At 42.2% G+C, this 22519-nt stretch overlaps 2 protein-coding genes and 1 long non-coding RNA gene across 4 annotated transcripts; 2 read left to right on the top strand and 1 right to left on the bottom strand.

Annotated features, from left to right (window-relative positions):
• Window positions 1-163: 163 nt before the first annotated feature.
• On the bottom strand, window positions 164-1106 carry LOC135554130 (hemoglobin subunit beta-4). Its single transcript, XM_064986205.1, has 3 exons — window positions 938-1106; window positions 539-761; window positions 164-411 (listed from the first exon to the last, which is right to left on the bottom strand). Exons 1-3 carry the CDS (start codon window positions 1027-1029, stop codon window positions 280-282), a joined length of 447 nt encoding a protein of 148 aa, XP_064842277.1. The 5' UTR covers window positions 1030-1106; the 3' UTR covers window positions 164-279.
• Window positions 1107-2245: 1139 nt separating this feature from the next.
• LOC135554132 (hemoglobin subunit alpha-4) lies at window positions 2246-3371 on the top strand. Its single transcript, XM_064986207.1, has 3 exons — window positions 2246-2413; window positions 2858-3065; window positions 3158-3371. Exons 1-3 carry the CDS (start codon window positions 2319-2321, stop codon window positions 3284-3286), a joined length of 432 nt encoding a protein of 143 aa, XP_064842279.1. The 5' UTR covers window positions 2246-2318; the 3' UTR covers window positions 3287-3371.
• Window positions 3372-4474: 1103 nt separating this feature from the next.
• Window positions 4475-18418, top strand: LOC135554136 (uncharacterized). 2 transcript variants are annotated; one of them, XR_010457657.1, is made up of 4 exons: window positions 4475-4776; window positions 5095-5467; window positions 5752-5823; window positions 17979-18418. It is a non-coding gene; the product is annotated as an uncharacterized LOC135554136 (long non-coding RNA). The 2 variants fall into 2 exon arrangements; XR_010457656.1 differs by lacking the exon at window positions 4475-4776 and having other exon boundaries at window positions 4784-5467.
• The last annotated feature ends 4101 nt before the right edge of the window (window positions 18419-22519 follow it).

A 22519-nucleotide genomic window follows, 5' to 3' on the forward strand; every position in this document is an offset into this window, starting at 1 on the left:
AGGCTTCCAGATTTTGGACAGAGTATGTGTATGAAAACCATAATCAAAACAGTTTTTTTCATTCACATTCACATTCTACACACATAGAGTGTAGAAACCTTGTGCCATCAGTAAAATTGCAGGAGAACGTTTTCCATAAAAAACAATACTTCAAAACGATAAATGCTTTTGCGTGTATTTTATTATTTTCAATATGTGTAGCTATGGCACAGCTTCCAGCCTAACAGACTGGAGTTGGAGTGTCATCTCTCTTCCATATTGATGCTGTCGAGTGATGCTCTAGTGGTACTGTCTGCCAAGAGCGGACACAACGACAGCCAGGAACTTCTGGAAGGCTTCCTGAGTATCAGCACTGAAAACGACGGGACCGAGCTTGGCGGCCACGCACACGGTGATGCAGTCGGCAAGGAGCTGTGGAGAAGGAACCAGATGGAGAATGTAATATTGGAATAAGCTTTACATCGGCTCATTACGCTATTTAATTCATAAGACTAATTATTTATTTATTTGTTTCAGTTTGTTAATGTGCAATACTCACCCTGAAGTTGTCGGGATCCACGTGCAGTTTCTCGGAGTGCATCACACTCAGTGCAGTATAGGTGTTCTTGATGTCATCCAGGTTCTGCACAGCTCTGTCCAGTCCGTGCATCACGGTCTTTCCGTGCTTGGCCACGGCGGGGTTACCCATGATGGCAGCGGGTGTGGACAGGTTGCCGAAGGTGCTGAAGTGTCTCTGAGTCCATGGAGACACGATCAGAAGTCTAAAAATAAATGAAACAGGCTGCCATTAAAATTATACTTCACAATCAATATGGTCTGTATCGCACCAAAGGTGAACACCGCTATTTCCTACTACGCACTTAGTGCTAAATATTCTAGGTAGACTATTATCGTGTTATTATTTAATGATATCTACATAAATATTATAAGAATGTACCTGGCCAGGGCCTGGGGTCCGATCTCATCCACGCTGATCTTTCCCCACAGGCCTACGATGGCACTGCGCTCAGCATCTGTCCAGTCGACCATGTTGACGTTTGTTTGTTGATTTCCGTTGGTACTTGCAAAATGTTACAAGGGATCCCTGAGCTTTTTGTCTCTTGCGATGTCCAATTTATTGATGTTCAGTATCTCCGCCCTAAACAGAACACAGAAAATGATTGGATGAAAGTCTTGAGGGGGGCAAGGACCGCGAGTGTGGCGCATATCGGCATTGAGCCAAATTCATCCCACCTTTAAAGATAATGCTTGGTCATTTAGGCGTTTCCAAGTTCTAATTAATACGGATTAAATGAACAAGTCATGATGAGCCTTCAATAACACATGCATACTTAAGGATACAATCGAACATAATTTCAAAAAGTAAAATGTATAGATAGACCTTCAAAGGATTTTGGTTCCTTTAGCGATAAATGTTCTTTTAGTTGATCGTTGCACTATTGGCATTGAATTGTAATATTATATTTATAGAATGCTAATTATTGATGTAAGTGTTTATTTAGGGAAACCCGTAGATTGGGAGTGAACTATTAAAGAAAAGCATGACTCAAAACGTGTTTTATCTTCATATTCAGACGGACTCACCCATTTGAAAGTTCCATAGATCTGGTCTTTTTGAATGATTATTCTAAATGTCAGTTGGTGACAAGTCGTTTTATAGGCTTTCATCCGGGGTATTGATAAGTTCTAACTGGACACTATTCAATTTCAATATGAGACGATTTCATTCAATGAAACTATAAAGCTTTTTGTTTAATTCTTCTGAAATCAAATGCATGTAGCCTACATGTTATTTTCATGTTTTGTGACAGGCATAGGCAACGTTTTGCTACCAGAACGAAACCTTTCCATCGATTTTTCCATCGAACCTTTTGTAGGTTACAGAATCACATAGCTTATACTCACTCACCAATGAGTGCTATATTAGACCTTAATATACTTTAATATTACACCTTAATATTAGACTAAACTTTAATTGTAAAGAAAATATTGAGGTATAAAGTGTTTCAAAAAACATGTGTTATTCAATCTATATGAAATAAATGCATGCATTGTTATGGCAACATTTTTACAAACGAAAGTATTATGTGCCAAGGTCATATATTGGGCATTACACGAATTGGCTCGGTTGCATAATTATAACGTATAAAAAACATGAATCATGTCTTGGACAAATTCCCAATCAGAGGCGGAGCCGAGATTACATCCGGGTGTGCCTTCTTTCATGCCTCGATAAAAACAGCCTCTGAGAAGTCTACGCTCACACGCTTCTTTTCTCAGCATCTTCATCTAAGTGGATAAACGGACAAGACGCAGCTATGAGTCTCTCAGCCAAGGACAAAGCTAACGTGAAGGCCATCTGGGGCAAGATCCTCCCTAAATCCGATGAGATTGGAGACCAGGCTCTTTCCAGGTAATTACATAACGATGTATGATCAATTATAGACTAGGTACATGTATTCAAATTATTAACACAACTCCTCAGTCAATTTGGAAGCTATAAATGCGTAGCCTACACTCTTAGAAAAAAAGGTTGTTCAGTTGTCCCCATAAGACCCTTTGAAGAACGCTTCTTGGTTCCAAGTCGACAACCCTTTTGTTTCTAGGTAGAACCCCTTTGGGTTCCATATGGACCCCTTTTCCCAGAGGGTCCTACCTGAAACAAAAAAGGGTTATACTCGGAACCAAAAAAGGCTCTAACTGGCACCAAAAAGGGTTCTCCTATGGGACAGCCGAAGAACCCTTTTGGAACCCCTTTTTCTAAGAGTGTATGTCGGCGAAAATAAGGGCAGGAGCCCCGAACGAATGATTATTTAAGATTAATTTTGGCTCACCTGATTTCTAATGTCCACGACAGGATGCTCGTAGTCTACCCCCAGACCAAGGCCTACTTCTCCCACTGGGCTTCCGTGGCCCCCGGTTCCCCTCCAGTGAAGAAGCACGGCATCACCATCATGAATCAGATCGATGACTGTGTTGGCCACATTGACGATCTCTTTGGTTTCTTGACCAAGCTCAGTGAACTGCACGCCACCAAGCTGAGGGTGGACCCCACCAACTTCAAGGTAAGATCATTTAAAAAATGAAATAACACAACAAAAATTAGAGTTTTTACCTGTGTGAATGTGAAATAATCTATTTCCCTTTTGCTTTGCAGATCCTGGCTCACAACCTAATTGTGGTCATTGCCGCCTACTTCCCTGCGGAATTTACCCCCGAGATCCACCTGTCCGTGGACAAGTTCCTGCAGCAACTGGCTCTGGCCCTGGCCGAGAAGTACCGCTAAACCGGAGTTCAGCTGTCAAGCTGTCATCCGAGGAATAATGTCCATCCAATATCGGCACACTGACAATAAATCTAACTGAAACTCATACCGAGGTGTTTGTTGTTTGTCATTTTAATTGTCTTACATTGTCTTGTGATTTATATTGTAGTCTGCATTTGGATTATCTTGTAGAATGGATTTGTCAAGTCAAATATAATATAAAGTTAACAGCCTATTTCACAGTATTTCAAGGGTATTTCATAAAAATGATGCACTTCACAATAAATGTATATTTTTACTCCACCTTTGCATACACCTTGACATTAAAAAGTCCCAAATGAATGTGCCTGAGACCAATATGTTGTGGCCAGACATTACTGTCCATTATGGACGTCACCAGGACCTGGCTTTCAGGGCTTTAGCCTGCTATGAATTTTGGTCAGCCATGAATCTTTTGCGCTGCTGCAATGGTTTTAAAAAAAGTGTAGTCAACTGAATGCGCCACTTGATTCATGGAGCTGCGGTTACTTGAAACCCCGAAGTCACCCAACAGTTATTATCAGGAGTGTAGTGCTGCGGGTGCACAGCGGAGCGACGCTCTGCCACTTCTTAAAATGGTGTTTTGTCTCGCAAGATCACGTCATGATTAATCAGTATTGTACATAACAAACCGACTATAATAGCATGATAATATCCACCCCAGGCTCACATTCAATTCGCGCATATATGTACAAAATGTATTTCAGCAGATTTCATGCGTTTTTGTGCATTTTTGTGTGGTTCAATTCGTTCGAAAATACACGAATTTAACCAGTAGGCGACACACAAGCCTTTGCAACAACCATAGACGCGATCGCCTGGATTTCATTATTTATTTATTTTACGTTATGAATATATAGATATTTTGTCTTTTTTAATCCATATTAAAACATTGTGGTTGTATGCCTATATGTACTGTTTTCCATTTTTATGAACAGACGTTTCAGTATAGAATGAATGTAAGCAATGCATGATGGCTAATGGTGTTTTATTCGGTTGTAGTTCCATGTATTTTTTTTATTTTTTTAAACGTGTAAACCATTTTTATTGACCAGAATGTAACTGAAAATATCAATACCAAAAACATATATTTTTTCGCATAACATTTGGGGAAACGTATGCAGTCATTGTAGTCTTACATTTTGTTGGCCAACCAAAATTACCAAAACGTTAACCCGTACTAAAGCTAGGGTGGAGTTGTACTATGAGCTGGCTGAGTGTAAATACAAGGCTCTGAATGGAAGCACCTTTTCACTGGAAACTTTCTTGTGTTCAAATTATCGTCAGTGTGAAATAGCTACGTTTATGAGAACGATAAATCATGTGCAATAACTGCGTCGACCTGTGACGAGCAGCGAAACACCGGAAAGTTACAAGAAGAACAAGAATGGTTACCTTATCTGGTCATGTGACATTTGTTGTTTATAGATTTTTCTCCCACACCAGATGTCTGGACCCTCGACACAAAACAGGTCGGTCGCCAGTTCGTCCCTTGCTGTCAGAAATACAGCATGCATACACATTTGTTTTGTGTTTGTTAAAGTGTTTGGTTTAAAAAAAAACGATAAACCAGTAATGAAGGTTACGTAACTAAAGTGAATAGAGAAAGTTGCATACACAACATGGAATGTGTGGATATTTTTGTTGCATTACTTGCGTAGATTTGGATATCATTTTAGCCACCTAAACATTAGGCTATATATTCCCCTTTGCATCTTCAAAGAAACGGGGGAGGTTACTATGTGAAGGAATGTGTTAGGATTGGAAGTTTTCTCTTTGTTTCTTTTGAGATGGTATGGCCTCTGAGGACCCCCAAGTCCAACTGGATGAGGCTATTAAGCATCCTTGTGAACTTCTACACATGTAAGCTGTGTGAGTGAGCCAGAACATGGGTCTACTGCAGGTGCCTTTACTCAGCTGACAAATCACTTCACCTTATGTGAACATCAAAGTCTTGCTTGTGGTCCATATGTACAGAAGCAAGCCATGCTTGTGGGAGACTTTTATTAGTGGGCCAGCCAGGATAATTGAAATGCACTTTTTAGGACAATAAGAAGAAAAAGACAAACACGCCTCTAGGGATTAGGTTCAGATGGAGACAAAGAGATGAGCGAGGACAGATTGTTCCTCAAACCAGGAAGGCAACTACATCCACTTCTGTTGGTAAGTTTCATCCCGTCTAGGTGTTTAATTTTATGGGTCCCTGGTCTGACTTTTTTCTTTCAAACATACTGTATCATAGCATATTAAACGTTTGTTGCCGTGTCATAGGCCGGTCTAGTACCATCTACCCACAGCACATAATACATTACATGCAGGTCTGATCCAACCTTTCCCTGTCTCTAACTGTTGTATGTCTCTGATGAAAATACACATTTAACAAAAGGAGAATCAGAATTCCAGAAAATCTTTTGAATTGAAAACCTTTTTATTACCATTTTTTTCAGCTCCACGGGCCAGTTCATCAAGAGCCAGACTAGTGCAACATTTTGGGCCAATCACTGAGGAGGAAGAATCAGGTATTGATGAGCGATTGAATAGATTAATCTATACAATTCCTTGTTATTCAGTGGCCTTGTAATTCATTAATTGTATTTTTATTAAATCTGTAATCGGTAGTTGAAACAATAACAAAGCACACTCCCCTGTTTTGGTTAAAAGCTGAGTGATGGGTTTGGCGAAATGTAACCACTTTCAATTTTTTGATATACAGTGCCTTGCGAAAGTATTCGGCCCCCTTGAACTTTGCGACCTTTTGCCACATTTCAGGCTTCAAACATAAAGATATAAAACTGTATTTTTTTGTGAAGAATCAACAATAAGTGGGACACAATCATGAAGTGGAACAACATTTATTGGATATTTCAATCTTTTTTAACAAATCAAAAACTGAAAAATTGGGCGTGCAAAATTATTCAGCCCCTTTACTTTCAGTGCAGCAAACTCTCTCCAGAAGTTCAGTGAGGATCTCTGAATGATCCAATGTTGACCTAAATGACTAATGATGATAAATACAATCCACCTGTGTGTAATCAAGTCTCCGTATAAATGCACCTGCACTGTGATAGTCTCAGAGGTCCGTTAAAAGCGCAGAGAGCATCATGAAGAACAAGGAACACACCAGGCAGGTCTGAGATACTGTTGTGAAGAAGTTTAAAGCCGGATTTGGATACAAAAAGATTTCCCAAGCTTTAAACATCCCAAGGAGCACTGTGCAAGCGATAATATTGAAATGGAAGGAGTATCAGACCACTGCAAATCGACCAAGACCTGGCCGTCCCTCTAAACTTTCTGCTCATACAAGGAGAAGACTGATCAGAGATGCAGCCAAGAGGCCCATGATCACTCTGGATGAACTGCAGAGATCTACAGCTGAGGTGGGAGACTCTGTCCATAGGACAACAATCAGTCGTATATTGCACAAATCTGGCCTTTATGGAAGAGTGGCAAGAAGAAAGCCATTTCTTAAAGATAGCCATAAAAAGTGTCGTTTAAAGTTTGCCACAAGCCACCTGGGAGACACACCAAACATGTGGAAGAAGGTGCTCTGGTCAGATGAAACCAAAATTGAACTTTTTGGCAACAATGCAAAACGTTATGTTTGGCGTAAAAGCAACACAGCTCATCACCCTGAACACACCATCCCCACTGTCAAACATGGTGGTGGCAGCATCATGGTTTGGACCTGCTTTTCTTCAGCAGGGACAGGGCAGATGGTTAAAATTGATGGGAAGATGGATGGAGCCAAATACAGGACCATTCTGGAAGAAAATCTGATGTAGTCTGCAAAAGACCTGAGACTGGGACGGAGATTTGTCTTCCAACAAGACAATGATCCAAAACATAAAGCAAAATCTACAATGAAATGGTTCAAAATTAAACATATCCAGGTGTTAGAATGGCCAAGTCAAAGTCCAGAACTGAATCCAATCGAGAATCTGTGGAAAGAACTGAAAACTGCTGTTCACAAATGCTCTCCATCCAACCTCACTGAGCTCGAGCTGTTTTGCAAGGAGGAATGGGAAGAAATTTCAGTCTCTCGATGTGCAAAACTGATAGAGACCTACCCCAAGCGACTTACAGCTGTAATCGCAGCAAAAGGTGGCGCTACAAAGTATTAACTTAAGGGGGCTGAATAATTTTACACGCCCAATTTTTCAGTTTTTGATTTGTTAAAAAAGTTTGAAATATCCAATAAATGTCGTTCCACTTCATGATTGTGTCCCACTTGTTGTTGATTCTTCACAAAAAAATACAGTTTTATATCTTTATGTTTGAAGCCTGAAATGTGGCAAAAGTTCGCAAAGTTCAAGGGGGCCGAATACTTTCGCAAGGCACTGTATTTTGAGAGTGAAGCTAAAATGTGAAATTTGGATCTATACTCCAGAATGTAGTATTTTAAATAAAAGGTTTCATTTACTATAACTTTAATACACATTAAGTGAATTTGTCCAAATACTTATGGCTTCTTCAAATTAGGGGGACTATATACATAAAGTGATTTCATTTCTAAATTGTGAAAAGGTGACCTGAAACATATGATTTCAAATCCAAAATGCTAGAGTTTAGAGTCAAGTTGTACATTTTAACTTCACTGTCCAAATACATATGGTGTTGAGTGTACAGTATATCCTCAATACATATGGTGTTGAGTGTACAGTATATCCTCAATACATATGGTGTTGAGTGTACAGTATATCCTCAATACATATGGTGTTGAGTGTACAGTATATCCTCAATACATATGGTGTTGAGTGTACAGTATATCCTCAATACATATGGTGTTGAGTGTACAGTATATCCTCAATACATATGGTGTTGAGTGTACAGAATATCCTCAATACATTTGGTGTTGAGTGTACAGTATATCCTCAATACATATGGTGTTAAGTGTACAGTATATCCTCAATACATATGGTGTTGAGTGTACAGTATATCCTCAATACATATGGTGTTGAGTGTACAGTATATCCTCAATACATATGGTGTTGAGTGTACAGTATATCCTCAATACATATGGTGTTGAGTGTACAGTATATCCTCAATACATATGGTGTTGAGTGTACAGTATATCCTCAATACATATGGTGTTGAGTGTACAGAATATCCTCAATACATTTGGTGTTGAGTGTACAGTATATCCTCAATACATATGGTGTTAAGTGTACAGTATATCCTCAATACATATGGTGTTAAGTGTACAGTATATCCCCAATTCATTCTAGGAGATTAGTTGAAGTAAACATACCATCCAGAGCATGGCTTTCACCACACGTTCTGCTCCTGACTCTTTATTATGAAACAAATACAAGTGTCTGTTTTATTTTAAAGCTGCACTATGCAGAAATATCACCGCAATGTCATGGTGCTGATATCAGCTGTTTGAAGCTGTTATACAAAACCAAAGTAAAAGACTCAATAACAAAACTTAAGAACGGGAAGCATAGAAATAACGCACACGGTAGAACAGATCTACCGCTTCTTAGACTTGCTTTCAAGTAGAATGATGATCTGTAACTAACATTTCTATGTGAATTTGGTCGGGCCACCCAGAAAGTTACATTTTGCCATTTTAACTACAAGGTCTATGCACTGCAAGTTAACTACAATTGGAGTTGCACTAGGATTAGCCTGTAAATACAGTCACAGGAATGTCAATGTTATGCAGATTTACCTACTCTGAAGTTCGATTGGCAAGAATCTTGAGAATAGGGAAAATCGTTTGTCCCGGATACACTGGACACTCAAACAATAAATGCATTAATATATTTCATCACCACCCAACAGAACATGAATAAAGTTAGCAGGACAGTCAATTGCATTATTCATTTTACATCTATGCCTAGCCTTAGACTACACTCTTAGAAATGGTTATTTGGCTGTCACCATAGGAGAACCCTTTTTGGTTCCGGGTAGAACCCTTTTGGTTCCATGTAAAACCCAATAGAGTTCTACCAGGAACCAAAAAGGGTTCTCCTTTGGGGACAGCCGAAGAACCCTTTTGGAACCCTTCTTTCTAAGAGTGTACAGTATGCCTGCCTTCTGAAAAGTAGGGGACCATCAATCACTGTAATTGTTTTATACATTTATTAAAAGCATAATTGAAGTTATTTGCATCATTAACATTTATGAATAAACAATATAAGTTAGATACTAATTTACCTTTTTGCAAGTAGTCATATTTCCTCTTCCTTGGTCGGAGTTGGATAGGGTTTGATGGGATTGACTGTGTCATGCTCAGCGAGTTGGAGGGTTTTTTGTGGGTGGCTGGACTTTCTCCCCGTCTTCTTTGGTTTGGTGGGGGTGAAGCTGGTCTCCTGGGTGGTGGGGGATATCGGGGGTTCAACCTGGTTGAGGATGAGGGTGTAGCTGGTCTCCTGGGTGGTGGGGTTATTGGGGGTTCAACCTGGTTGAGGATGAGGGTGTAGCTGGTCTCCTGGGTGGTGGGGTTATTGGGGGTTCAACCTGGTTGAGGATGAGGGTGTAGCTGGTCTCCTGGGTGGTGGGGGATATCGGGGGTTCAACCTGGTTGAGGATGAGGGTGTAGCTGGTCTCCTGGGTGGTGGGGTTATTGGGGGTTCAACCTGGTTGGGGATGGGGGTGAAGCAGGTCTCCTGGGTGGTGGCGTTATTGGGGGTTCAACCTGGTTGGGGATGGGGATGAAGCAGGTCTCCTGGGTGGTGGGATTATTGGGGGTTCAACCTGGTTGGGGATGGGGATGAAGCAGGTCTCCTGGGTGGTGGGATTATTGGGGGTTCAACCTGGTTGGGGATGGGGGTGAAGCAGGTCTCCTGGGTGGTGGGGGATATCAGGGGTTCAACCTGGTTGAGGATGGGGGCGAAGCTGGTCTCCTGGGGGGCAACTGTATCAGACAGTTCTTGGGCAGCAACAGGAGGAGGGTTGTAGTGTGGGGGTATGGGTGTTGATTGCCACTGCAAAAATAGAACATATTAAGGAAATGGGACAGACAAGTGGACAACAGTTTCCAATTGGCAGAGGTGAGCATGTATATTTAAGCAATAAGGCCCGAGGAGGTGTGGTATATTGGCAATATACCATGGCTAAGGGCTGTTCTTATGCATGACGCAATGAAGAGTGCAACAATACAGCCCTTAACCGTGGTGTATTGGCCATATACCACAAACCCCCGAGGTGCCTTATTGCTATTATAAACTGGTTACCAATGTAATTAGAGCAGTAAAAATAAATGTTTTGTCATACGGTCTAATATAACAAGGCTTTCAGCCAATCAGCGTTCAGGGCTGGAACCACCCAGTTTATAAATACACTTCTACACAGGATATGTGAAAAGAATGTGTTGAAATGTTGCTTGCCTGAACTATTGTTAATAATAACAATAATTATACATGAAACATACATAGCTTTACAATTGTAGAAACTAACAAACAATCAATAATCTAACTAAACAACAGCAGACTAAACAAAAGGAAGAAAAACATTACACAAAATACTTTGGTGCAAACATGCATCCTCTGTCCTGATCTTGTCCACATTCTGATTGTGCCCACATTTTTAGAAATGCCCTGTCACTGAAACTCTTGAGCTTGGACCTGGGAATGACAAGGTGACCAACTGTGGTTGAGGGGAGAGAGCATGAGGGCTGGTAGGAGAGAAGAAGGTCAGAGAGGTAAGGGGTAGCGAGGTGGGGGAGAGCTTTTTAGGTCACGAGGATCTTGTTATTATTGCGGTGGGAGACAGGGAGCCAATGGAGTTCACAGAGGATGGGGGTGATATGCTGCCAGGATGATTTAGTGGGTTAGAAGATGTGCTGCCAGGATGAATTAGTGGGTTAGAAGATGTGCTGCCAGGATGATTTAGTGGGTTAGAAGATGTGCTGCCAGGATGATTTAGTGGGTTAGAAGATGGGCTGCCAGGATGATTTAGTGGGTTAGAAGATGTGCTGCCAGGATGAATTAGTGGGTTAGAAAACAGGCTGCCAGGATGATTTAGTGGGTTAGAAGATATGCTGCCAGGATGATTTAGTGGGTTAGAAGATATGCTGCCAGGATGATTTAGTGGGTTAGAAGATGTGCTGCCAGGATGAATTAGTGGGTTAGAAGATGTGCTGCCAGGATGATTTAGTGGGTTAGAAGATGTGCTGCCAGGATGAATTAGTGGGTTAGAAGATGGGCTGCCAGGATGATTTAGTGGGTTAGAAGATGTGCTGCCAGGATGAATTAGTGGGTTAGAAGATGTGCTGCCAGGATGATTTAGTGGGTTAGAAGATGGGCTGCCAGGATGATTTAGTGGGTTAGAAGATGTGCTGCCAGGATGATTTAGTGGGTTAGAAGATTTGCTGCCAGGATGATTTAGTGGGTTAGAAGATGTGCTGCCAGGATGAATTAGTGGGTTAGAAGATGTGCTGCCAGGATGATTTAGTGGGTTAGAAGATGTGCTGCCAGGATGATTTAGTGGGTTAGAAGATGTGCTGCCAGGATGATTTAGTGGGTTAGAAGATGTGCTGCCAGGATGATTTAGTGGGTTAGAAGATGTGCTGCCAGGATGATTTAGTGGGTTAGAAGATGGGCTGCCAGGATGATTTAGTGGGTTAGAAGATGTGCTGCCAGGATGATATAGTGGGTTAGAAGATGTGCTGCCAGGATGATTTAGTGGGTTAGAAGATGTGCTGCCAGGATGATTTAGTGGGTTAGAAGATGTGCTGCCAGGATGATTTAGTGGGTTAGAAGATGTGCTGCCAGGATGATTTAGTGGGTTAGAAGACAGGCTGCCAGGATGATTTAGTGGGTTAGAAGACGGGCTGCCAGGATGATTTAGTGGGTTAGAAGATGTGCTGCCAGGATGATTTAGTGGGTTAGAAGATGTGTTGCCAGGATGATTTAGTGGGTTAGAAGATGGGCTGCCAGGATGATTTAGTGGGTTAGAAGATGGGCTGCCAGGATGATTTAGTGGGTTAGAAGATGTGCTGCCAGGATGATTTAGTGGGTTAGAAGATGGGCTGCCAGGATGATTTAGTGGGTTAGAAGACAGGCTGCCAGGATGATTTAGTGGGTTAGAAGATGTGCTGCCAGGATGATTTAGTGGGTTAGAAGATGTGCTGCCAGGATGATTTAGTGGGTTAGAAGATGTGCTGCCAGGATGATTTAGTGGGTTAGAAGATGTGCTGCCAGGATGATTTAGTGGGTTAGAAGACAGGCTGCCAGGATGATTTAGTGGGTTAGAGGATGTGCTGCCAGGATGATTTAGTGGGTTAGAAAACAGGCTGCCAGGATGATTTAGTGGGTTAGAATATGTGCTGCCAGGATGATTTAGTGGGTTAGAAGACAGGCTGCCAAGATGATTTAGTGGGTTAGAAGACGGGCTGCCAGGATGATTTAGTGGGTTAGAAGATGGGCTGCCAGGATGATTTAGTGGGTTAGAAGACGGGCTGCTGAGTTTTGAACCATTTGGATCTTATCGAGGGAGTTTGTGTTAGTGCCGGGGAGTAGTGAGTTGCAATAGTCTATTCAGGAGAAGAAGAAAGCATGGATGAGAGTTTCGGCCGGCAGGACAGGAAAGGGAGGGGCTGACTTTGGCGAATTTGCCTAAGTGCAATCGTTTGTTTTTTACAGTCTGACGGATGTGATGGTTGAGGGATAGGGTATTAAGGTAGACAAACATACATATTTCTGTCCAAATACCTTTCACAATTGCCTCATACAACCTTTGGATGGCTGCCATTGAGGTCTGATTCATCATACCACTGTGAGGACACAGTGCAGTTGACAACAAAATGTTATCCTTCTTCCTCTTGATGAGGAGTAGCAGGGGGTACACTCCTACCTTGTGGAACCTATGTACCTGGAATCATTAATGACAAAATAACTTCCAGAAACACAACAAATATCAGTCAAATAATGACTGTGCTGTGTGTGTGTGTGTTTGAAGGTAACATGGGTTTCAATGACTCAATCATATGGGTCAGATCTGATAATGGACCTCGCCTGGTAATAAAACTATGCCTGAGGGGACAAAATGGCGCCGTAGAGAGAACACTGTTTTTCAGCGATCTCCCGTGGCATTCGGAAATTTATATTTTTACATTAATCTCCTAGCTTGAAAAGTGGTAGAATTGGCTAAATAAGTTATCCTACAATGAGTCTTGACGGCTATTTCTCAAAAATCTCCGACAACATGCCCAACAGAACTGCTAAGAACTCGACCAAAACCACCATCCCTGTAGATGTGCAGGAAGAGCTAGCTAACGTTAGCGAAGCTAACACCATTGCGGATCCAGGCACAATGGACCTGGTGATTCAAAAGATGACTGATAACATTACTAAAGTGATCGATGTTAAGATAAGAACGGTCTTGGAAGCAATAGCAGGCCATTCAGCTGAAGTACAGACTGTTGTCAAACGTGTTGATGAGGCGGAATTCTTCCAATTCTTCCAATTGCTACAGTGGAAACTTCAACTACATCTATGGACACTAAGATAAAAGCACTTGAGAAACAGGTGCGCGAAATGGCGGAGCACATTGACGACTTGGATAATCGAGGACGCAGATGCAATATTCGTGTTGTGGGAGTCCCGGAAAATTCTGAAGGGACACGTTCAGTAAATTCTTTGAGGAATGGATCCCTGGCTACCTACAAATGGACACTAAGGCTGGTCATGTGAAGCTGGACAGAGCCCATCGATCTCAAGCACCGATACCCGGTCCCAACCAGCGCCCACGCCGGTGGTTATAAAGTTCCACAACTTCACCAACAAGCAGCGCGTCATGGATGCGGCTAGAAACATCGGCTCTGATGATAGTCAACGTAATGGTCCAAAGGTCTCATTCTTCAATGATTATTCCACAGCGGTTGTACGAAGACGCAAAGCGTTTGATGAGGCCAAGGCTCGACTCAGGAGAATGAAGATGGACTACGCACTGCTGTACCCGGCCACATTGAAGATTATGGTCAACGGATCGCCTAGACAACTCTACACACCTGAAGAGGCTGCTGCGTTTATTGACTCTCTCGGGTAAATAACTTTAAGCTGCACCTCCGCAGCATTGGATAACTTTTTATTTTTTATTTGGATCTGATCATGAAACAGTGGTGTGAGTTCTCACGTACTCCGGTTCAGTAATATTCGTATCTTTATTATTCTTCTTGCTAAAGGAACTGCCACTATAGCTCAGGCTGAGATATGTGTGAATCTATATTGGTGCCCAGGCTTGGTTTTAGGTGGAAGAGCCTCAATCTTCTATTGATTTTAATTTCCATATATATAAAGGATGAGGCTATTGAGTGGCACTGCGGACTTAAGAGTCTACATTGAAAAGTTGAAATCCCCTGCATGTTAGCTAGTGGGAAAACCCCCTTTTGGATCTATACATGTTTAATTTTTGGGTTTAGTATAGTTCGAGTTCAGGGTTCATATCGTTTGTTTATGCTCGGTGAGATAGGGGAGAGTTCAACACATGGAAAAAGGTACCACCCCACCTTTACAGTAGGATCCAGTCTGGATATTGAATGGTCAAAGCACAATGGCGGGTAACAGACTGCGTGTATGTACATGGAACATTAGAGGGAGCCATAACCCCATTAAAAGGAAGAAGGTACTGTCTTTTTTGAAAAAAGAAAATATTGATATTGCCCTGCTGCAAGAAACTCATATGGATGATAAGGAGCATCTGAAATTACAACAAGGGGGGTTTGGTCAAGTGTTTTTCTCATCATTTACATCCAGAAGTAGAGGTGTAGCAATTCTTGTGAAAAATAACTTACCACTTAAGGTCTTGAATTGTGTGAAAGATACATTTGGTCGCTTTGTTATAATTAATGGTACTTTACAAGGGCAGAACATTTCCATAATGAATATTTACTTCCCCCCTGCCCACCCCCCTGATTTCCTCACTAAGGTATTTCTCGACTTTTCAGAATTAAACTCGGACACTGCAGTGGTTGGAGGAGATTTTAACTGCTTGTTGAACCCCCTTATTGATATGTTTCCCAGCGGTATAGCTTCACTCTCTCCTCAAGATAAGTCACTTAAATCTATTTGTGATGATCTGGGGTATGCTGATGTCTGGAGAACTTTTCATCCCTCCAACAGAGAGTTCACTTTTTTCTCTGCACCTCATGGATGTCAGACTAGAATAATTACTTTTTTATGCCCAGGACGTCTTTGCAGTCTGTTTTATCCGCTAGGATAGGAAGCATAGTCATATCTGATCATGCTGAGGTGATCCTGGACATAAAACTCAACGGGGCATTCAATCAGTCAAGACATTGGAGGTTGAATACAACCATTCTTAAAGACCATATATTCACATCATATTTTATTACAGAGTTTAAAGCATTTTTCTATAACTCTTAATCAACAACAGATAACAGATAACCCCTTGCATTCACAGAGATTGTGGAGATATTGCAAAATCACCTATCACCTAAACCACTCCTCATCGCGATACGTTTTATTTCCACAAGAGAGATCACAATGAGGGGGAGGGTGATAGTACATATGTAGCAGAGTTGAAGAAACTGTCGGAACATTGCCAGTTTGGAGAGAACCTAAATGACACATTATGGGATGGATTTGTTTGTGGACTGAAACATGAACACATTCAAAAACATTTGCTCACAGAATCAGATCTCACGTTTGCATAGGCTGTTAAAATGGTTGTGACAATGGAAATCGCGACTAAAGATGCATTTGAGTTGCAAAGTAAAAGAAGTACTGACCTATCACAAACTTCCCTGCACAAGTTTTCACACAGCCGACAGCGCCCCCGTGTGGCCAAAACATGCAACAGGTGTGACAGAGATGGTCACAGAGGACTGCCGTTTTAAAGACGAAATTTGTCACAAATACAGTAGAAGGGGGCACATTCAAAGAGCATGCAGAGCAAAAATTAAAGGGTCTGTGAATGCACTAGCAGAGAACAGTGGCAGTGATTCAGATGAATGATTAATTGGTACAATGGAGTTAAACACAGTGACTTCTCCCAGCAGTAGCATAATATGTGTGACACCAGATATCGAAGGCAAACCCCTCAAAATGGAGCTGGACACAGGATCTGCAGTGTCTATAATTTCCACTACTGTCTACAATGAGCACTTTAAGGCTATCAAGCTGAAGAACACAAATGTGTTGCTGAAGACCTACTCAGGAGAGAGATTGAGCCCAATGGGGGCGTTGCAGGTCAGAATGCTGTATGGGGGGCAAACACAGCAGTTACAGCTGTATGTGGTGCCTGGAACTGCCCCCCCCCCCCAATTATTTGGCAGGGAATGGCTTTCAAAAATAAAGCTGAACTGATGTGACTTGAAAATGCTCCACACGTTCCAGTCCAAAGAGAATGGTACAGACCAAACACTGGAACACTTGCGGACGAAATACAACACAGTGTTCAGTGATCAGATGGGAACAGTAAAAGGCTTCACAGCAAAACTTGTACTGAGAGATGATGCAACCCCAAAATTCTGCAAAGCCAGATCTGTTCCATACTCCCTGAGATCAAAGGTGGAAGCGGAAATCGATCGCTTGCAGGATACAGGGATCCTGACGAAAGTGGACAGAAGCAAATGAGCCACACCCATAGTTCCTATTGTGAAGAAAGACGGGTCTGTTAGAATGTGTGGGGACTTCAAGGTAACTGTGAATTCAATGTTGCATGTGGACCAATACCCCCTGCCACGTCTGGATGACATCTTTGCTGCACTAGCTGGTGGGAAACACTTCAGTAAAATCGATCTGAAACAGGCTTACCTGCAGCTACCGGTTGAAGAGAGCTCCAAACAGTGCCTGACAATAAACACACACAAAGGTCTATACAGGTATAACCGCCTGGTTTTTGGCATTGCATCGGCCCCAGCCATTTGGCAACGAACTATTGACCAGATTTTACAAGGAATCCCAGGAACCCAGTGTATCCTGGATGACATGATCATAACATGATCATAACATGATCATAACAGGACGCACCGACAAAGAGCACCTGGCTAACCTGGAAGAGGTCCTGAAAAGACTGAAAGAGTATTGTCTACAGGCAAACTTAGAGAAGTGTGAGTTCTTCAAAGACAAGATTGTCTTCTGTGGACATGAAATCGACAGCAATGGATTGCACAAAACACAGGATAAAATCGAGGCAGTGGTACAGGCAGCACGACCACAAAATATCACAGAAGTGAGATCTTTCACGGGACTGATCAATTACTACAGAAGATTCCTCCCAAACCTTTCAGCAGTACTCCAGCCTCTAAATCAGCTCCTGGAAAAGAATAGGACATGGCCGTGTACAGAACAGTGTGAAAATGCATTTCTTGAGGCAAAACGGCTCATCACATCTGAACAGGTCCTGATGCATTACGACCCTGAACTGCCAGTGAAGTTGGCTTGTGATGCGTCCCCTTATGGCTTAGGGGCCGTCCGAAGAAGAAGTTACAGGTCTGTGAGAACCAGTAATCTTGCTTGTTTGTAGGTGACCAAATACTTATTTTCAACCATAATTTGCAAATAAATTCGTTAAAAATCCTACAATGTGATTTTTTGATTTTTTTTTCTCATTTTGTCTGTCATAGTTTAAGTGTACCTATGAGGAAAATTACAGGTCTCTCTCATCTTTTTAAGTGGGAGAACTTGCACAATTGGCGGCTGACTAAATACTTTTTTGCCCCACTGTATGTCACGTCTGCTCCCGCTCTTCCCTCCCCCTGGAGCTTGAGGGTGCCAGAGAGCCTTGCATCACGCACTCCTGCCATCCATCACGCACACCTGCCTTCCCTCGTCACGCGCATCAGCGATATTGGACTCACCTGGACTCACTCATCACCTGTTTATTTCCTCCCCTATATTTGTCAGTTCCCAGCTCTGTTCCCCACTGCTGCATTGATTGTGTTTTTGTCTATGTTTTCTGTTTGCTAACGCTGTTCCTGTCTTGTTCAATGTCCGTTGTTAATTAAATGTAACTCACCGTACGTTCTTTGTCTCTCCAGCGTCGACATATGTGACAGCTCAACATTCTCAACACTACATACATTGTAATGGGCATTTTCTAGAATGAAACCATAAAGTCCTTACCCATTAACAAGTTCAATGAATGTTTTATTGTCACCAGAGTCAAATACTGCAAAATAAACTTTTTTATTATGGATATGAATATAGCTAGGATTTTTGTTATGTTGGTGAGGTAATGTCTTTCTAAGTCAAATGCAGCTATGCTATATTTTTATAGCAAGTCAACTGATAGCAGATTTGAGGAAATGTATATTGTACATTTGAGCCTATTTAGAAAATCGATTTCTGTTAAGAAATTATGTATTTCATAATCCCCAGAAGAAAACAAATTCTGCATTAAATTGGCCTAGAGGAAGGTCCCAGTTTGACAGTATATATACACTGCTCAAAAAAATAAAGGGAACACAAAAATAACACATCCTAGATCTGAATAAATGAAATATTCTTATTAAATACTTTTTTCTTTACATAGTTGAATGTGCTGACAACAAAATCACACAAAAATTATCAATGGAAATCAAATTTATCAACCCATGGAGGTCTGGATTTGGAGTCACACTCAAAATTAAAGTGGAAAACCACACTACAGGCTTTGATGTAATGTCCTTAAAACAAGTGAGGCTCAGTAGTGTGTGTGTGGCCTCCACGTGCCTGTATGACCTCCCTACAACGCCTGGGCATGCTCCTGATGAGGTGGTGGATGGTCTCCTGAGGGATCTCCTCCCAGACCTGGACTAAAGCATCCGCCAACTCCTGGATAGTGGTGCAACGTGGCGTTGGTGGATGTAGCGAGACATGATGTGCTCAATTGGATTCAGGTCTGGGGAACGGGTGGGCCAGTCCATAGCATCAATGCCTTCCTCTTACAGGAACTGCTGACACACTCCAGCCACATGAGGTCTAGCATTGTCTTGCATTAGGAGGAACCCAGTTCCAACCGCACCAGCATATGGTCTCACAAGGGATCTGAGGATCTCATCTCGGTACCTAATGGCAGCCAGGCTACCTCTGGCGAGGACATGGAGGGCTGTGCGGCCCCTCAAAGAAATGCCACCCCACACCATGACTGACCATGCTGGAGGATGTTGCAGGCAGCAGAACGTTCTCCACAGCGTCTCCAGACTCTGTCACGTCTGTCACATGTGCTCAGTGTGAACCTGCTTTCATCTGTGAAGAGCACAGGGCGCCAGTGGCGAATTTGCCAATCTGGGTGTTCTCTGGCAAATGCCAAACGTCCTGCACGGTGTTGGGCTGTAAGCACAACCCCCACCTGTGGACGGCGGGCCCTCATACCACCCTCATGGAGTCTGTTTCTGACCATTTGAGCAGACCAATGCACATTTGTGGCCTGCTGGAGGTCATTTTGCAGGGCTCTGGCAGTGCTCCTCCTACCCCTTCTTGCACAAAGGCGGAGTTAGCGGTCCTGCTGCTGGGTTGTTGCCCTCCTACGGCCTCTTCCACGTCTCCTGAGTTACTGGCCTGTCTCCTGGTAGTGCTCTGGACACTACGCTGACAGACACAGCAAACCTACTTGCCACAGCTCACATTGATGTGCCATCCTGGATGAGCTGCACTACCTGAGCCACTTGTGTGGGTTGTAGACTCCGTCTCATGCTACCACTAGAGTGAAAGAACCGCCAGCATTCAAAAGTGACCAGAACATCAGCCAGGAAGCATAGGAACTGAGAAGTGGTCTGTGGTCCCCACCTGCAGAACCACTCCTTTATTAGGGGTGTCTTGCTAATTGCCTATAATTTCCACCTGTTGTCTATTCCATTTGCACAACAGCATGTATTACACACTCTAAAACCTATTCCACAGATCCCTTGGCCAAAAATTAGTTTAATCTGTTGTTAGAAATACTGATTTGGTGATATGTCTGCGGACCCCGCAGTGCCTCCATGGACCACACTGGTTTGGCTTGATCCTCTGTTCCATATCCGGCCTACAGGAGCTCCACGACATGAACGTGAGATCTCATACTACGTTCTCTGAGTTTTCTGGTGTGCCCATAGATAATGATAGAGGCCTCTAGTTGCCAACAGGACGTTTAAGTATGGGCAGCGCCATTGAGGGCTTCCACCATGTTTCTGCCATTTTAAAGTAGGCCTAGTCAAAGTAGTCAACTGGGTGGGGATTCCTATGGGCTTTAGCCTCAATGGCGCTGCTGTCACAGACGCTAAAATAGCACAGATATGAAGAAGAGTCCTCTATCTATATCTATGTGTGTACCTCTTTGATAACTCCATGATATGCTTAGGTATATTTTATATGAAAGTGTGAGAGTGCCCTCTGCTGGAGATTTGATTGAGGGGGGAAATTATCCAAGAACTGCTTCCAATAAAAAGAAAACGCCACAAAGTTCCAGATAGTAACAGCAGAGGGCGCTACTAGATGTGTAATAGGAAGAACTAATTTCGCCTTGATGCGTGGCTGTATGGTACACATTTCTGACCATATTACAACTCTACTAATATAGGGCTTATTGGGCCTATGAGAAACATGAAACGTGTCGTATTGGCTTTTGAGGATCATTATTGTTAGTTTGCACTTGCCCACGAACTTACTTTAGTAGCCTGTAATCGTCCTTTATTGAAATTAGAGCGTTCTTAAATATCCATAGGCCAACACCCTACAGGCCCAATAGGCACAATCAATAAAGGAAGAGAATATGCCTAACTCCAAATCCTCCTGGCCAGTTTGCGGTCTATAACGATATCTTGCTATGAGTTAAATCGTATTCAAGTGAGTGTGGTACTTGGGTCTCTTGTTAAAGTCATCGGTACAATGAACTTTGCCAAGTACTAAGACATTTGGCCACAAGTGGATCTTAAAGCAAGACAATAACCCCAAGCACACATCAAAATCCACAAAGAAATGGTAAATTGACCAAAAAAAACAAAACAAACCAATATCAGTCTCGGGACTTGAACCCCATTGAAAACATCTGGCTTGAATTAAAGAGGGCAGTCCAGTCCATAAGAGCAGATGAAGGGTATTAAATGATCTGGAAATATTCTATATGGAGGAATGGTCTAAGATCCATCCCAATGTGTTTTCCACTTTCATTAAACATTTGAGAAAAAGGCTAATTGTTGCTATCCTCGGATGGGGAGGGTGCCAATCATTTTGAGCCCTAGATTTTTACATGTTTTATTACTTGTGTACTCTTTCTCTGAGCAATTATATTAGTAGGCCTATAAGATGAGGAAAAAAATAAGAAACCTATATACTGCTCTACTATCACTGCTCTGTATTAAGCTTTACGTATCGGCCTCAGGGCCTTCGTGAACTCGAGATGTGCGAGTGCGTGATGCATTTTGAATGTTAGTAGGCCTATAAAATAATATAATTGTCCCATTTTTCTTTAGCATACAATGTCGCTCAGTATTTTTTATTATTTATCTTATACAGCATTTTGTGCAAATTGTATTTGTCACATGCGCAGACTATAAAAAGTGTTATCTTTACCGAGAAATGCTTACTTACGAGCCCTTTCCCAACAATGCAGAGTAAGTAAGAAAAATGGGTGCCAATCATTTGGACAATTGTAAACCTTTCCATTCACATTATATTATCTCAGTAAAATATGTGACGCTTGGCTTTACAGCCTATTAATAACATGACCCAACTTATCGCTGTCTTTAGGGAGGAGTGTACTTTAAAAACGCTGCCCAAACAAAGTCTAAGTGCACAGGATTCCTTAACCTCAATTAAGAACACTGTCAAAGCAAACTCATAGCCAGCAACATGGTTGAGTGGACAGACTTTGAGCGCGCCACAATCCAAAGCATCTTCTCAAAGATGAACTACGATGACGTAGGCCCCGCGGCTCTTTCCAGGTAGGCTACCTTTTATACCCTATTTGATGTCAGCGTTATGGTGTCTTCAACACGGTTGCCTACAAATTATTGTTAACGGTTTTCAAGACGGGTTCTTACTTGACATATGCGCGTAATTTACGCGTAATGGAAATCTCCAAACGACAAAATCATTTATTTCTGTGCGTTGAGTGCATGCATATATCACATGCATATATCAGTGTATGCATATATCACGTTTATTATTTCTACAGGTGTCTGGTCGTGTACCACTGTACCCAGAGGTATTTTGGTAACTTCGGAAACCAGTAAAACGCCGCTGTCATCCAGGGAAACCCAGCGGTTAGAGCGTTAGACTAGAAACCGAAAGGTTGCAAGTTCAAACCCCCGAGCTGACAAGGTACAAATCTGTCGTTCTGCCC

Source organism: Oncorhynchus masou, chromosome 14 (genome assembly GCF_036934945.1).
Source record: "Oncorhynchus masou masou isolate Uvic2021 chromosome 14, UVic_Omas_1.1, whole genome shotgun sequence".
Taxonomy (NCBI): domain Eukaryota; kingdom Metazoa; phylum Chordata; class Actinopteri; order Salmoniformes; family Salmonidae; genus Oncorhynchus; species Oncorhynchus masou.